The 17,775-nt window shown below is 46.4% G+C and overlaps 1 protein-coding gene across 1 annotated transcript in view; it reads left to right on the forward strand.

Annotated features, from left to right (window-relative positions):
• Nucleotides 1-9,585, forward strand: part of LOC101628725 (chromosome unknown open reading frame, human C1orf198) — a 31,889-nt gene extending 22,304 nt beyond the window's left edge. The window contains exons 3-4 of the mRNA XM_004690841.2: nucleotides 2,998-3,549; nucleotides 6,843-9,585. Coding sequence (XP_004690898.1) covers nucleotides 2,998-3,549; nucleotides 6,843-6,899 — 609 coding nt within the window. The 3' untranslated portion in view covers nucleotides 6,900-9,585. The remainder of the gene's footprint in view (nucleotides 1-2,997; nucleotides 3,550-6,842) is intronic.
• The last annotated feature ends 8,190 nt before the right edge of the window (nucleotides 9,586-17,775 follow it).

A 17,775-nucleotide genomic window follows, 5' to 3' on the forward strand; every position in this document is an offset into this window, starting at 1 on the left:
CTGCTGCACCATGTGGGTCACCTCCCTGGCTGGGGATTGAACTCATGCTGCAGTGGCTGTGGCTAGCTTCATAGTGAAATACTTTAAGTCCTGTGCCACCAGGGAGGGGCCTACCCCAGTTCTTGTATGCATGAATAAATAAATCTTTAAAACAACAAAAAAAGGAGATTGTAATTATATTTTACTTACAAACAAAAAAACCAAAAAGCATCAAAACAAAACACGATTAAGGAAAAGACTTAGAAGCAAATATACCAGAACTGTTACTGCTGTAAATTCTTACTTCCTCTAAAGCCCCCCTTTCCCGACAACCAGGTAGCCATTTCTGCCAGCAGAAGCCTCTCTTCCTCCAGATGTCACTCTCTCCTGAGCAGCTGCTATCACATGGCTCTGACTGCCCCAGGATGCCTGAGAACAACCTCTGTCCTCCTGTTCCACAGCATCAGGTCCAGCTAAGTACTGCTCAGGCGCCCTGAACAGTGGTCTGCTGGGACGACCTTCTCTCCCCAGTGTCTGGGTGTGGCCAACTGCGGCCCTCCACGTAGACAGATGTTCTGCCTAGCCTTCCAGAGACTTCTAAGCAGAGATCCCCACTGGAGAAATTGCTAGTCCTAAAATAAGTGTGGGTTTTGATGAAGTGCTCAGTTTTAAGTGCTTTCCTTACTCTACAATTTCTAGATCAAAGTCAGCTCTATTCTGTGAGTCTGAGTTCTTACTTCCGAGCTATCTTTAGCGATTTGCTTATTTAAGAAACCATCATCTCTGCGCCCACAATCTCCCTGTATTCTATGGTGGAATTTGGAAATGTGCAGAGTATTGAGAATGATTCACAGTGCTTTAAACGTCAAATCACGTCATTGACACAGGACCCTGCTGTGGATAGGCTTCTCTGCTCTTTCCCTTGTTTCTGGAGACCTCCGGCTCGCTAACCCGGATGCCCAGTGCAGTTCAGAACTGGAATCAGTCAAGCCAGGTTGACCTCCCAGTTTCACCCTCTCGTAGTGGATCAGTGGCCTAGGGCCTTTTACTCAGAAGCACCAAACCTCCAGTTTCTCATTTGCAGAGAGAAATTAAAAACATAAAGACAACCACCAACGCCCTTAACAACAGCAAAAAAAGTACCTCAAGACCTTTCTCGTACCGCAGCACCTGCCAGAACCAGGACTGCGATGTCCTTTTCTGGGGGTTTGTTTCTCACCATCCTGAGCAGCCTGTGCTTGCTATGTGAATTTGAGTTCTTTATGGCATCTCATCTTCTGAGCCTTGAGGGGAGACTCTGGCCATGAGAATACGGATTTTCAGGAGAAATCTCAGGCTGAGAGAAGAGGGCCCCAGTCGGGTTCGGAACCTGCATTTTTGCCAGATGAGCAGTGTTTTGCTTCTCGCCATGGCAGACAGGTCCACGGCCAATGGTGAGTTCCTGGGAGGTGCTTTGTGTAAAAAGTAAAAGACCTGAATCGGCCATGTTTTAAGTGAGGAATGGGTGTTAAGCACTAAGAAGCCACAATAATACAAAAGAATACATGCACTCCTATGCTTATTGCAGCACTATTTATAATAGGTAAGATGTGGGATCAACCCAAATGCCCAAAAATCAACAACTGGATCAAGAAGATGTGATACACACATACATACACAGTGGAATACTATTCAGCAATCAAAAAGATAAACTAATGCCATTTGCAGTGATACAGATGGAGCTGGAAGGGATCATGCTGAGTGAAATAAGTCAGAAGGAAAATGAAAAATACCGGGTGGTTTCACTTATAGGAGGAATATAGTGGCTCTATGGCAAAAACAAAAAAGTAAACAGACAGAACTGTAAATCAGAGGTATTCTGCTGGGAGGGTGTGGGAAAAGGTCAAAGTGATGGCGGGAAGAGCACCGCGGACAGTGGTGGGAATTCTGTGGGATTGCACCTGAGAGAAGACAGCAGACATTGTACACGAATGATATAAAATACATACAAATAAATAAATTATGTATTTAACAAAAAGCGCCACACTTTGTGCCTAACGTTAGCATTTTAAGTCCACACTCTGTGGCAGCTGAGAAGCAGGACTGCGGTGGTACACAGCACCAGAAATGCGGCTCTGAGGGACAGACTCAGTGTCTGCACTACGGCCATAAGCAAAGGTTTCGTATTTTGACCTTTCACCTCTCAAAACGGATTCCGAGTTGAGGAGAACTGCATGCAACAGAGATTTGAACTAGCAAGTTGTCTGAGACTAAGACGTGGTCGAGTAGATGGTGGGGCAGCTGCTTGCCGAGTCATTCAGCACCCACTGAAAATGGTCACAGACACCACGACACCATGGGTGATACCTCTGAATAAGTGAAATAACAGCACCCCAAAATATTCTTAACAAAACTGCAGCCTTTTAGCTATGCATATGGAAAAGATGACACCACGTTACAAAAAGTGGTAGTGACTGGGGAGAGGCAGGGGTTAGGAAGGATTTTCCCTCTGGTTCCCCCACTTCCTGTATTATAGTTTCATTGTCTTTAAACAATAAAAAAAAGAAGTGGGTGAGGAAGAGAGATTTTCAACACTGATGGAGATGACTGAGAAAGCACTTTGCTCGATCTGCAGGGCAGGCTACACCCTCCCGTGGCCTGGCCTGAGACGCAATGTGGGTGCCCGTGAGCAGCATTGTGACTGGCTGTTAGGGGAGGGGGTGGGGGTGCTGGGTGCATCAGATCAAGGCAAGCGTTTCTAGGACACCAAGCAAGGCGTGTGGGAGGTGCGGGTGCCGACCCCCGCCCTCGGGGGTCTGCAGTCTAAGGTGTACCGCCGTCTTGGCAGTGGTATCGAAACCCTCTGTGTTCTAGGTGAACAGTGGCAGTTCCGCTGACAGCCAGCGTGGGTACACAGGAAGTCCCAGCATTCAGGAAGCGTCCAGTGTTCATGCTGCTGGGGCGGAGGTGGGCAAGCTGGCCACATGTCCCGCTTAGTCATACGATTTGCTGTCTTTCCCCCTCCCGTGCCTCCTCTAGAGTCAGATGGAGTTCAGCATCTCCTCCTTATCCATCCAAGAACCCAGCAGCGGCACAGCCACCAACGAGCTGAGGCAGCTGCCCAAAGCTTCTCAGGGTGCCCAGGCCCCCCGGTCCTCCCAGGGCAGCAAGTCCTCCAGCCTGGATGCTCTGGGGCCTTCCTGGAAGGACGAGGAGGCGTCCTTCTGGAAGATCAATGCCGAGCGGTCCCGGGGAGATGGGCCTGAAGCCGAGTTCCAGTCACTGACCCCCAGCCAGATCAAGTCCATGGAGAAAGGCGAAAAGGTCTTACCTACCTGCTACCGGCAAGACCCGGTCCTGAAGGACAGGGAGGCCAAGGTGGAAAGGCCAGGCAACCCCCGCCAGGAGCAGCGTGTCCTCCCCAGTGTCATTGCTGAGCAGGACAGGCCCCAGCCCGCCCAGGCCTCCACCAGCGTGTTGAACGAAGCCACCCCCTCTGGACCTGCGCTGAAGCTGCCCTCTCCTGACGCCAGGCGGAAGGACGTGGAGGACGTGGAGGACACTCTGTTCGCAGACCCTGTACCTGCACAGGTGGGTGGCTTTGCTCAGAAGCAGCACGACAGGCACAGAGGCCGAGCTTCCTACTGCACCCTATGCACTTCTCGGAGGGTTTCTGGCATCTGGAGAGCTGGGCCTAGTCTGCTACTATAAAAAATACCTGAGTGGCCTTGAACCTTGACTTGTTTTGTGGTTGTAGCCCAGATACCCACTGCTTTTCCCCAGGTTGTTCATCATCAACCGAGGCCCCCTTACGGAACATAATAACTGTTGTTTTTTTGGTTCTCCTATTCTAAGTCAAAACCATACGTTTGTCTTCTCTTTGCTGTTGCATGCAATACAGACCAGCTGGTAAAGAAATGGCCAGCGCTGCCCAGAACAGCGGGACAGCACTCAGAAGCCCCTCAGGCTGTTTATTCTCCCGCACAGCCTCTTCATTCATGAGGCACAGGTGCACGGGGTGAGGACCCTCAGCAACCTCTTTGCTTCCCATCTATTCCCGTTCGGACACCTAAGCCTGTCCTTAGCTTTGGAGGATCCCAACAATACATTGCATGTAGACATGTCTGAGAATCATGTTCAGGAGGGAAATTATGGACCACTTGTGCACCTGACTGAGCAAGCAAGATTCTGTGTCCTGTCTGCCATGGAGATAGATGGACAATGCTTCTGTTACCGGAATGCTTTCTGCCATTCGGAACTTTCTAGAGAGATCAGAGTCTGCTGAGCCAGACGGAGCAGGAGGGCATAGGAAGGGAATATTCACCTCTAGGGAGGAAACACAGGGTCTCCCCTGGCCTCCCAGGGAGGGCTGTCCTGAGGTGTTGGCCCTGAGGTGGGGCCACCCAGTGAGGAGCGAGCTCTCGCTTTTCAGCAAGCATGTCGGTCCTGCTGCTGCGGGTTCAAAGCGGCCCCCGGGGGCCTGGCTCTCAGGGCTGTCACAGCTCAGCCCGAGTCGGCTTTTCCTTTTGGAGCTGCTCAGACTGCCAGTCCCATGCTCTTTAGGAAGGACTCTGAATTGGGAGCTGGGGAAATTCCCTGTTGGCAAGGCCGGCAGGCGTGGTTCGAGGGCCCCTGTGTTCCCAGGTCTGTGTGCACGGCGTTCTCCATGTCAGCACCGTCTGGTGTAGCTGTGGCCACGTGTCTAGACATAGCACATACCACGCTGGCCCCGGGATTCCGCCGCATCCGGCGCCTCCACATCGCCTCGCTGCCCACGAGACTCGGATCTTGGAGAGCAGAAGCTCTATCTGTGCCCGTCACCCCCGTCCACCTTCTCCCCTCCCTTCAGCCCCTGGCAGCTGCCACTCTGCTTTCTGTCTCTGTGGACTTGACTCCTTGGTACCTCGTGAAAGTGAAAGTGGAATCTTACACTTTTTGTGTTTTCAGTCTGGCTGATTTCACCGACCAGTGTCCTCAAGCTTCATGAATTATAGCATGTGTCAGAATGAACCTCCATTTATTTATCCTAACCGCCCTTCCATTTTAAGGCTGAAAAGCGTCCTGCTGTATAGATCTGTCGTGTTTTGTTTGTCCATTCATTGATGGACACGTGGGCTGTCTCTATCTCTTTGCGAACCGCGCTGCTCGAATGTGAGTGTACAAACACTTGTTGCGTCCCTTCTTTGAAATCGTCTGGCCGTTGACCCCAAAGAGGAGTGGCTCCTATGGTAGGTAACTCTGTGCTTAATTTTTCAAGGACCCACCAAACTCACCTATAGCTGGCCATGCCACTCCCTGTCTCCAGCAGCGGCACACAAGGACTCGGCTCTTCCTTATCCTCACCAACACTTGTCACTTTCTTTTTGACAGTAGTCCTTCTCATGGGTGTGTGGTGGAACCTGCCAATTGTGGTCCTGCTTTTGATGTCTTGAACAAGCAATACCGAGCATCTGTTCATGTGCCTGTGGGTCGTGCATATTCTCCTCTTTGGAGAAACGTCTGTTCACATCCCTTCCCCGGTTCCCATTGGTGGTTTTTTCTTGCTGAGCTGTGGTCATGACCTCTGGCTGCGTCCTGGAATGGTGTTCCAGGTGTTTCCACACTTGACTCTCAATTGATGACCTCATCAGCTTCCTTGCAGAAGGGGTGCCCCCTCTGGTCCCATCAGCCCCACCTTGGCTTCCTAGCCACCCTCCTCCAGGCTTGCCCGTCACCTCAGCCAGCACTGTCCCGCCCTCCCTGGCTCCTCCTCCACCGGGGTCACTTCTTTCTGTTTGTACCTCAGTCCTCCTGCGTGGCCCCTTGAGGACGAGTTCAGCGCACTTCTGTCCCTGTCTCATGCTTGTCCTCTGCTGTTGGGTCTTCCCAAGCATTTGTAATACGTATGAGGGTCTTAACTGCAAAGAGACACAGGAAAGTGCCAGAGGGAGTGGAAAGTGGGAGTGAACATGTGAACCCCTTTGGGAGAGATTTCTGAAATTGCCACTGGATTTAGGAAAGCCACGCAAGGCCAGGAAAAGGCAGATTTGCCTGAACTCCTTGTGTTTTCACGTGTTGGCTCTTTCACTCCTAGAACGCAGCAAAGCTGGGTCTGGACTCCAGGGAACGCGCTCAATACGCTGCCTGCCACCACCTCCACATACACCTTTTCTGTTTGCCAGTTATGTGGAACTTTGAGGTTCCTGGCTCAGGTCGGCTGCACCCACCAGGTGAACACCAGCGTGCGTCACAGTGGAGGAAGGGTGCAGCTGAAACTACAGGCGGCGTGCTGGGCTGGTGGAATGTTCTTGAATATGGCAGCTGGAGGCAGCCTGCACTCACAGGGACCTTTAAATCAAGCCCACATCAGTTAATGAGCCATCCTTGATCTGAAGAAGGGCAGGGGAAAGTCACTCCCGAGTAAGCGGCAGGCTTTACCTCCTCTCCCCATCTTAGATCCCCTCAACTTCGCAAATTATTTTTGTTTTGTCTGTGAGTGTGTTTTACATTCCAAAGACTACCTTTGTAATTTGTTCTCTTATTCCATGATGACTCACGCAGCCCCTGGGCCGAATTTAAACATGCCTGTCATTCAGAAATGGAAAAAATACATTTTCTTCCTCGCCATCTCCCCACCAACCAGGTAGATCTATAAACTGCTCACAGGCAGAATGGGAGGGGGGTGTTGGATCCTAGCAGAGTGTGGCTTGCACTGAGAGGTGTTTAACTTTCTGTTTCTAAGCGCCAAGGCAAATTGAGGTCAGGGAGGCTCTCAGACCGAAGCAGGTTGTTTCATTTGGGTCATTTTAAATGAGATGCTGTTTTTAGATTCTATGATAACTAAAAAAAGAAAAGACTAAAAAAAGATTTCCTCCCTTAATTTGCTGTTTTTGTGCCCTTTACAGGTCAGCTCAAGTAATGTCGTCTTGAAGACAGGATTTGATTTTCTGGACAATTGGTAAAACGTGTTAGACAAAAAATTGAAGAAAACCGAGAACCCTAAAGTGTTTTCCAAAGCGGTGAGGTGGAGGGGATCACAAGGGCAGTATTTCCCTGGTTTTTGTGTCCTTTTAGTCATTTGGAAACTGCTAAATATTGCCCTGTGCAGATTTTCCCCCTTTTGGTGAGATAAGATATCATGCTGTTTTCAGTGATTTGATAATAGAAATTTTTACATTTGGAATTTTTAAAGACTACACTAGGAATTCAGTAAAGCTTGTAAATAAAACTCCTGTTCCCAGCTCCACCTAATTTTCCTGAACCCTCGTCAGTGAAAATATTTTCTCAGCCATCACAAAAATTGTCAACGTGATTTTAGGATTTGTTTCTTCCTTTTTAACTGTATGGACTTATCTTTTATGGGTGATGGTTGTCGATATCCTCAGCAATAATGGCTTGGCGAGCTGACTGGGACCAAGGCAAGCTCTGTACCCCACGAAGTCTCACCCATGGCTCCCAGCTGCCCAGGGCTTCCCTGGCTGAAGCCAGTTCCCTCCAATTATGTGCCATCTCTTGTCATTTCCAGGAAACAGACTGTTGGCACATGGCAGACTGTCTTTAAGCTGCCCTGCTAGTTATTCAAACTATTCATTGTTTAACAAGAGTTGCATGTTTAACCATTTTGTATTAACTTTTCATTATTTTGTATCTAGATTTAGCAGGGGTAGGGCTCCCCCTTTTCTTGAGTTTCCGTTTGGAAGTTCTTGGCTACTCACGAAGATTGTGAGTGGCCCTGTCCCAGCCGTCGGCAGGTGCGACAGAAAAACCAGCTCTTCTGTTTAGCAGCATTAGAACCCTCCAGTGTGGGACTGGAGGGGCAGAAGACATCCTTCATCCCAAGGACTGGTCATGCTGCATCATGATGGACCCTCCCCCAAACCTGCCCACCAGCAGAAGCAGAAGAGTTGAGTTTCTACTGTGCCCCTGCTTCACCCCTTGAAGATGCTTATGGCACAGCAGTAGCGCCTTCTAGAATGGGACTTCTTCACCCACCGTGGCCCTGGTGCTGTGGTGGTGGGGCAGCACGGGGCAGGCGGGGAGCATGCCGGCCTGACCCTGGCAGCCGGTGCCCGTCCGTGGATCCTGAGTTCTGTGAGCCCGCAGGACGACCCCAGGCGTGATCCTCATGTTGCCTCTCACTGTGTTCTCCTCACCTGAAGCCTTAATCCCTGAATCCTGCCATGAGCGCCTAGTTTCGATATCAAAGTGTGTCTTTTTGAAATGCCTTTCTGTTTCATAGGACCTGAAATAATTTCTAGAATATTTTCCCTGGCTCCATGGTATCACACATACAATTTTTACCCCCCAGGACAGTTTCTGCTAATGCAAGGGCTTAAGCCAACATGTGGATTGGTTCCTGCCAGTTGCCTGATGTCCCCAAACCTTATTTGGTCCCTTGGCATCCTGGACATTACTTTCCTCCTTTGTTAACTGACTAGTTCATGACAAATACAGGTTTTTTTTTTTCTGTCCCACTTAAGTAGAATTGAGACATGTAAGGGAAAAGAGTTTGTAGCATGGTGGTGAGGGTGGAAAAGGTACCTAGAAATCCCAGCTGGAATGGCCCACCCAGAGGGTATCACCCCAGAGCCTCTGTGCCTCCAAGCTGGCTTACCACCTGACTTTCAAGGGCATAGATGTCTTTGGCTCCATGCTGGAAAACATGGACCCTGTGGTCCTTCAAAAAAAGATGTGCAGATGTGAGCTTCATCTGTGGAGTTGGTATAGCAGGGAGAAAGATGTGCATCTGGACCGTTCCCTCCCAGGTGATGTGTCAGGCCTTTTGAAAGAACATTCTCATTTCTTGCCCCTTCTCAGAAACCCCAATAGTCCCTCAGGTTCTCCTGGGAGCTGAGGGGGTGAGAGATGATCAAAGCTTCAGCTACCCTTACTACCCTTTGGGGTCCCGTATCCATGGTGTTTAGTGATCTGTTATAATGGTGCTCAGATTTTCACAGTGGCACCATCTCCTGAGATTAAATGTGAAAGTAAAAGTTGGGAAATGCTGGAGAGACCCCAGAATCATGGCGTTTTGCTCTGCCTTTGGAAATCAAGGAATACGAGAGGGATAGGACCTGGAGGCCATGGGCTCGTGGGCCTCCACCCTGCCTGACCTGTGTGTTCTCCTCTTTTTGGAGACTGGCCCTGTGGGGTGGGCCCTTCCCCATCCTCCTGGGAGGTTATGTGAACGGTGTCCCAAGCAGGGAAAATTTAAATTTTAACACTCGCTGTTTCTCCTTCCCCAGTCTCCCCTCCCCCAATATATCAGGGTAGCATTTCTGAAACCAGAAGTTTACATATACAATTTTTAAAAACACACTTTTCAGCTGAAGCTTGCATGTGTTGGTTTGGGATTCTCCCCCACCCCTTGCATCTGGGATTCAGCTCAAGGATTCAATGTCCTGCTTTGGGTGACTATATTTTGCAAAATCACCCCCAGGAAGGCAGAAAACCAGTCTCAGTTCTTTCACCCTCTGGGTTTGGGGAGTGCCACTCTCCATGGTAACAAGGGAGGGGTCTCTGGGCCTGCACCCCTCCCCGTGGATGTCAGCATCCTCCTTCTCTTTGATATACCTTTTCAAGATGATAAATTCTTATTACTTGTAACTTGGTTGTATTTTATATTAATAGCCTTAAATAAAGCCATTTAAAATATGTGAGATGTGTCTATTTGGGGCCTTTCCCAGAGTCAGGAGGCCTGTTATGATACTTGCTGTTGAACATGGGAATAAAAGATTCACACATGTTTAAGGTGGTGAAACTCCTTAGCAAGTCTCCTTGACCTGACAGGCCAGGTGGCTTGTCTTGCAGGTGTGGGCAATCATGACCCAGGCATCATGGCCTCACACGGCCCTCTGGTGATACAGAAGCTCTGGCAAGTCTTTCCAAAGGTGGAAATACTGCATCAAGTGACTGGCTCAGAATGCTTTCTTGTTGAGCCTGGTAGCAGTGGATTTTTCCAGAAGAGATACAAAATAAAGCAGGGCCAGTCCATCCTATTCCCTAAATTAGAGTTGGCAGACAAAGGAGAATTTTTAGCTGTCGTTTTCCTGTATCACATGTGCAGTGCATTCTGGCTATCTGGGAACGAAGATTTCTGGGGGAGCAAGTAACGCTACTTGCTGACTTAATGGTATATTGTGTTGGGGTGAAGTTTGTGGGTCAGCAAACAATGGGTCATTACATTTAGACATTAAGAGAAGAGACAAAATAGCTCCCAAGCCAGTAGTTTTTGCAGTTTTTAGGATAGCACAGAATGTAATAGTAACATGTCAAAAGGGTCTCTATGCAAGAAGAAGCTGTCAACGTAGAGACAAAAGCCACTGAAGCCAATGACGGGAGGTAATGGCTGGTGATGAGACTGCTCCCTGTTATGACTGGGGCTGTGTCTAGCACATTCTTTGGTCTGGTTTCCTGCTCATAGACCCTATTCTGATGAACTTAGCAGCTTTCCGTGTGCTGTGATACCAAGATGTGGGCACCATAACAGGAAGTGTTTCTGAAACCCACCCAAACTCAGAAAACGAATGAGCAGTTCTGTGTATACGATCAACTTAAAAACCAAGAGCACTAATGCCAACTAGAAACTTAAAAGATGCCAACTCATTGTGGCAATCACAAAGCAGCCAGGTGTACGAAAACGTCTTTAAAGAAAGCTGTAAAGATGAAGTAGATGATGTAATTATCCTAGCTGGGATCAGTTACTGTTAAATAGATGCTACTTTCCCAAATTAATTTATAAAGTTCGTGCCACTTAAACAAAAATCACAGTTGGAGGAACTTGACAGATTTTTGAGAAGTTGTAAATGGAGAAATAACATTTCCTTGAAGAATAAGGGACACTTTGCTCTATCGGGTTTGGAAACAAGCTGAAGTCCATAGAAATAGAGTGGATATCGGGATGAGGTAGGATCAGATCAGTGGAATAGAGTGGAGGGCTAAGGACAAACCCAGGCATTTATGGGAACTTTTTATAAAACGCTGGTAGGAAGGGAGGATTCTTACTATCTGGAGAGAAAACTAGCTTGCTACCAGCACTGCACAGAAGTGGGCTCCATCAGGCTCAAGATCAAATTATAAAGGTGAAAGTGTAAAGGCAAGGATGGACTTAATTAAAGTCCAGATGTACAAACCATAAAGTAAAAACACTGATGGAATTCACACATGATGATTTGGGAATTTTATCTGTGAAGCAGTGAGAGCAGAGAGGGGGTTGGGAGCTCACATTCCAAAGCAGGGTGAGTACAGGACCCTTCCTGAAAATAGCGAAAAGCCACCGCAGCCTCCAGGGAGAAATAACATGAGAGAAAATTCTTAATTTGGGATTAAAACAATTGACAGAGAAGAAAAACTTAGCTGGGTAATAAGTATTGACAGAAAAGGGATCAAACAGTGGTTTCCCAATGGGGTGCGATTTTGTTCTTCCCTCCCCGCCACCCCCACCCCCCCAATTTGGTCATATTACCAGACACTTGCAGAGCACAGGACAGCGCCTCACCGGAACCATCACAGTTGGCTACAGTGGCAACAGGAGACAGAGGTTGAGAAAGCCTGGAACAGAGAAAGTGCGAGGTCATTGTGTCCGGGAATAGAATACTCTTTAGCCTAATGAATATGCACATGCCTTGCCATTCCCATTCTCTTCCTGGGTGTGTGTCTAAATTCGTGCATAGGCTTCTAAGGGAATGTGACAGGGCTGTTGACTGCTGTTTGTGGGGTGTCTCTCACTGGGAGATGGTTAGACAGAGTGTGATGGGTCCATCCCATGGATCATTAGTGCTTAAAAGTAAACGTGGCAGGGCCCTCCCTGGTGGCACAACAGGATAGGATGCAGCACTGCAAGATAGCTGCAGCTGCTTCAGTTTGATCCCCAGCTGCGGTGGTGACTCGCATGGCGAGGGAGACTCTCCTGTCTCGCCCGCTGCTGAGGGCAGCAGTGTACTTCATTGATCTGCCTGTTCTGATCCCCACTCTGATGAATCCTCTCACCTGTACCTCTAGCCTGTACCCCAGTTCTCTATGAATAAAATAACTAAATCTTTAAAAAAAAAAAAAGTACACATGGCAACAGAGATGAATCTGAACAAATATATCAGTTGGTGAAAAAAAGGCAGGAAATAAAGTGGAATCCAGAGCACTACTATTCTCAAAAACTAAGAACATATGTACCTAAAATAAGACATATTTGACCAAATGTTGTCTATTGGAGGAACCGTGGTAGAAATAAAGGTCAAGGGCACAAGGGTGAAGTTGCTGCACTATGAGGCTATCACCAGCCACTGCGGCACAAGTTCCACCCCCAGCCAGGGAGCTGACCCACATGGCACAGCAGACCTCTCCTGTCTCCCTGCTGCTCCCCTCAGCAGGTATCTCAGTAGATCTGCCTGTTCTCCCCACTGTGTCTCTGGTGAATTCTCTCGGCCCCCACACCTCTGGCCTATACCCCAGCACTTGTATGCATAAGAGAAAAATAACTTAAAAAGAAAGAAGGGTCAGGAAAGAAATATAACCAATGGTGATCATGGTGCAGTAGGTACCTATGTGCAAAGAAATTTCATCTCTCTCATAACTTAGATCTGATGTTGATTTCTCCCAAGAGGGGGGAGATTCCCTGGCTTTGCTGGTGGGTTACAACATTGGTTCTATCTTTGTGGCTTGGTTCTGTTTACTCAGTTTGTGTGATTCTGTGGCTATACATCAGCTAACATGTACCCAGCCTAGAGTGTCAACTGATATGTTTGTGACAGCAGGAGGGAAACTGAGCAGGTTGGAGGAGAGTGAGGAACCAGTGTCACCTAATACTCTTCCTTGTGGGACAAATCACACTGGCTGTGTGAGATGGGACAAGACAATGCAGAGATCATGATTCTGTCAATTGGCCAGTGACTTGACCACAACAACCTAGTTTTCCCCAACTAAGAATTTGTCTATGATAAAACCATGAATAATAATATGTGGAGGGATTTAAAAAATAATCTTTAACCTTTATATCTGCATTACAGATAGTGTGGAAAACTTAACTTGCTGCTTTAACACAGTATCAGTGTTGTAAAACATTTGCTTCCACGCTATCGTGACAAAACCCAGGTCCAAGTGGAAAGCACGTGTCGGCGGACCTGATGACCCGAGAGTGAGTCTGGCCCGACATGGCTCTGGCAATGCCCTTAGTGGCTCATTTCCTCCCTCCTTCCGTTCATGCCAATCTCTGCTCCCAAGATTGTAATCATATTGTTTTCTTTGCTGTTTTTGCTATGTGCAAGCTTGGCACGGGGCTCTAGGGATTCATTCAAATATCATACAGTCATAACTACTGTTCCCATGGGGCTTTTACTGTAATGCAGTAGGCAGAATAAACATGACCACACAACTGAGTTGAAAATTGTTCGGCAGAAACAAGACTTCTGTTTCTGGTCATGGTAATATAATTGAGACGAGACATTTACCCTTTTGTTAGAAACAACTAGACAATTGGAGAAAATTTATGAAACAGTGACTTGGGGACTTTGAACTTGAGCCAGTGCAGGACTTTGATCCTGAGAAAAGGAAAATAAATGAAGTGAACCCTATGATTTTCCCAGTTTTCTAACTTGAGTTAGTTTCTCAACTGTGTTGCAGGAATTCTTGATGAGCTGCGGAGGATGAATTTGGGGATGAAAACTGAGCTGGAAACTGTGTGGAGAAAGAGCTCGGAAGTATGCACAGGATTCCCTCTGAGTATGTTGGAGGCAATTTCTGGCACAAAGAAGAGACAATAAAAATGGCCTGGCAATCTTGCTGAGGTGAAGAGCGTTAATTTGGAGTTGGGGAGGTCACAGGGCTAGAAATGAAATGATAGAATCCCAAGGAGGAATGTTTCCAGAAATCTGCATGGGAATTCTTTTAAATCTTTGGCGAAAGGCCACTTTGTACATATATACCGTGGAACATTAATGGGCTGGGCCGAAACAACCACAGAGAAAATAGTGGTTATCTGAGACCTCTAATAAGAGAAACAATGTTCAGATTCCAGAAATAAACTAGAAAATGTAGCTCATAAACATATTTTATAGATACACCAAATGAGAAATTAGAGAGTTTATGGAGTTAGCAGACAGGATCTTAAAACAGCCATTATAGATGTACTTCACGTGCTCAGCCATGTAAAAGAAAATGTAAAAGAGAGGAATGGAATCATGGAAATAAAATAATACCTGAAATGAAAACTTCATTGGAGCATATTAAAGTGGTACACTGCATAAGTAAGTAAATAAGTAAAGGAAATCTGAAAATGAAGCAAAAAGATTGTGGGAGAAGTGAATAGAGACTTGGGATTAAGTGGTAAAATACTAAGTGATCCAGAATATGAGTAATCACAGTCCTGGAAGGAGAAGAGTGAGGAGGAAGAATGGGGAAAAAAGCAAAGGAATAATAGCCAAAATGTCCCAAATTTGATAAAAATGCTAAACCACAAATTCAATAAATCCAATGATGAACATACGCACACATTCCAAAGCATGTCACAAATGATGGAAAAAAAAAATCGCAATCTAACACCCTCTTTGAAAATAGACAGGAGAATCCTGTCCAACTCATCATCCAACATTACCAAAATTAGACTAGGATGTTATAAAAAAAAAAGTGAAAGGAAAACAAACTACAGGTCTGTCATAAACACAGGCGCAAAATACTTAATGAAATATCAGGAATATCCAATAATAAAATTATTAAAAAATAATAATGTATCATAGTCAAGTTGAATTTATCTTCAGAATTCAAGGTGTGGTAGTTAACTTTGTATCAATTTATTGAGGTCATGAATACTATTCAGTGAGAAAATTAAATGCTAACCTAAGTGTTGCTATGATATTTTATAGATACATTTAACATCCTCAAAATCAGTTAACTTGCAGTAAAGGAGGTTACCCTTGATAATACAGGTGGGCTCCACCCAATCAACTGAAATATCTTAAAAAGAGACTCTACAGAAGAAGAAATTCTGGCTCAAGATTGCAGTATCAAGTACACCTCAGTCTGCCCTTCAGGTTTTTTAGGCTTATCAGCCCCCGCAATTGTTGAGGGTTCTGTTCCTGCTGAAGAGCACTGACTGATACACAAAATTTGTTTAGCATTTGAAGATCACTCAATACAATACATCAAATTAACAGAATTGAAAAGTCTTTTTATAACCTCCATAGATGCAGAAAAACTATTTGACAAAACACAACACCCACTCATGAAAAAAATTCTGTGCAAACTAGGAATAGAATAGAGCTTCTTAACTTGATAAGGACATCTATGAACATCCTACAGTCAACACTACAGAGTTAGTCAGGAAAGACTGGATGCTTTTCCTCTAGGACGTTGGTAAGAGTTAACTTGGTCCCAACAACTCCATCCTGTGTGTTCTGCTCTAGTTAGAATCTGAGGATCTGGGCATGGGGAATAGGAAAGAGAAACTCCAGCTGTCTTCAATCTTTCCTAAATTTACATGTCCTGGGGACAAAGCAACATGCCAGTTCATGGATCCTCTCAACCAAGCCCTGAATTTATCTCTATTTTCAGAACAGTATCAGAGCAGCATCATACTAGCAGCTGTAAGGAAACAGTCAGTAGGTGGGGATGGAGCTGAGTTCGAGGGAGGCCATTTCAATTGCGTGTACTTTGCAGTTTGCCACCTGGATATTTTCCAGTTGGCTCAGGTTCACTCATTGTGAATGACAGTGGCTGATCAGGATGGAGTTTGTTTCACTTAGCTCAGTAGGATGTCATTTTCTTTACTTCCATCTGCCCATCATGTTTCCTTTGAACTCCAGGAGGTACACACTCTGACCTCAGAAATGTCCCCCAGCGCCTGAAAAGGAACATGAAAAAAATTTTTCAGCGCACTCTCTTGTGGCACAGCTGGTTGGAGTGTTGCACTGCCAGCTTCAGTGTGAGTTCGATCCTGCCCCGGAGGTGACCCACATGGCACAGCAGATCTCTCCTGTCTCACCCACTGCTCCCCTCAGCAGCGTACTTCATCGGTCTGCCAGTTCTGCTCCCCACTCTGTCTCTGGTGAATCATCTTACTGCTCCTGCACCTCTGGCCTGTATCCCAGTTCTGTATGCATCAATAAATAAAATAAATAATAAAAAAAAGGTTATAAGCAGATTCTAGATGATAATGACAATTGAATTTTCCAACTCCCCAAAAGCTGGTCCCAGAGGAATGGACCTTGTAAACTGAAAGAACAATCTTGGTAGTTAAAGTGGCATTATCAAGGAGGGGCGAGGCCCTCAGGAACCAAACTGATATGTGAAGCCTGGAGTGCCTCTGATTTCTAAGCATATGCACCACCATTTTGCAGAGAACATACAATTTTCCAAATTCAGTGTAGTCATTTCCTAAAAAAAGAAATCAATTGCCCTGAAACATGCTTCTTTGTCTCTAACTCAAGTTCCCTAAGCTGTGATTCAGGGAACCTTTCTGTTCTTTCTGTTCTAAGGGTGCCGAAGCTGCAAGAGCTCGTTATCTTGAGCATTCCCCTGGGCTTTTCTTTCACATGTTTGTTTATTGCAGAGTGAAAAATCAATTTGGTCACTTCAATGTGCAATTTTAAAAGCCTAGTGTTCTTCACCTTTATTTATTTATTTTAAAGATTTATTTATTTATGCATATAAGAACTGGGGTACAGGCTAGAGGTGTGTGTGTGTGTGAGAGAGAGAGAGAAAGAGAAAGAGAGAGAGAGAGGGGTGTCACCAGAGACAGAGTAGTGTAGGGAGCAAAACAGGTGGGCCTGCTTAAATCCACTGCTGAGGGGAGTAGCGGGGAGACAGGAGAGGTCTGCTGTGCCGTGTGGGTCAGACCCCTGGCCGGGGATCGAACTCGTGCTGCAGTGGTAGGCCAGTGGCTGGTGCTGAGACTTTAGCCCCTGTGCCACCAGGGAGGTCCTTGATTTTTTTTTTTTTCTAAATCAACTGTAGTTCCTCATCTCCATAAGGCCCTCGACCCTGTTGTTGCCATTCCCACGAGGCGTGCACTTTGGCAGTGCCGACAAGGGCGGGACCTGGGCCTAAACAGCTCTGGTAAACAAACACCATGTCCTTCTGCAAGGGACAGGGCCCCAGCTTAGGAGGAAAAGTCACCTCAAAACGTGCTGCATCAGCAGCAAGAATGCCTGGGCCCTTTCTCGTCCCAGCTTTCAGACGGCTGTTCTATAATCTCCTTACCTTTCTCTCCAAATTAAAACGAATATGTTAAGATAACATTTTAAAAACTGCTGGTATAGGCCTTGCCTGGTGGCGCAGCGGGTTAAAGCACAGCACTAAGAATCGAAAGCCACTTCCGCATGAGTTTGATCGCTGCCTGCCCCGGAGGTGACCCACATGGCGCGGCAGACCTCTCCTGACCCACCCACTGCTCCCCTCAGCAATGTACTTCGTTGATCTGCCTGTTCTGCTCCTCGGTCTGTCTCTGGTGAATCCTCTCACCCTCTACATCTCTGGCCTGTACCCCAGTTTTGTATGAATAAATAAATAAATCTTAAAAAAGAAAAACAAACAAAAAACTGCTGGTATAGAATAGTCACCCAGTAAATATTAGGTGAATTTATACTCTTTCATAGCATGATTTTAGACCTGAAAATATTCTTAAATTAAATTCATCACAAAATATACCTACATGAGGACATTTAAAACATTTTAAAATCATATAGTGCTGTAGACACTAGAGCAAATACAGTTATTTCAAAGCCTGGCTTACATGGCCTTCAAAGCATACTTAAAAATGTGTCCTTCTCCAAACTTCAGAAATGTTGATGTCCTGAGGGTGCTGTGGCCTGACTGTATCTAGATGTCATCTAACCCTGTGGGATGTCATCT

Source organism: Condylura cristata, unplaced genomic scaffold (genome assembly GCF_000260355.1).
Source record: "Condylura cristata isolate star-nosed mole 26May11 unplaced genomic scaffold, ConCri1.0 scaffold00029, whole genome shotgun sequence".
NCBI classification, from domain to species: Eukaryota; Metazoa; Chordata; class Mammalia; order Eulipotyphla; family Talpidae; genus Condylura; species Condylura cristata.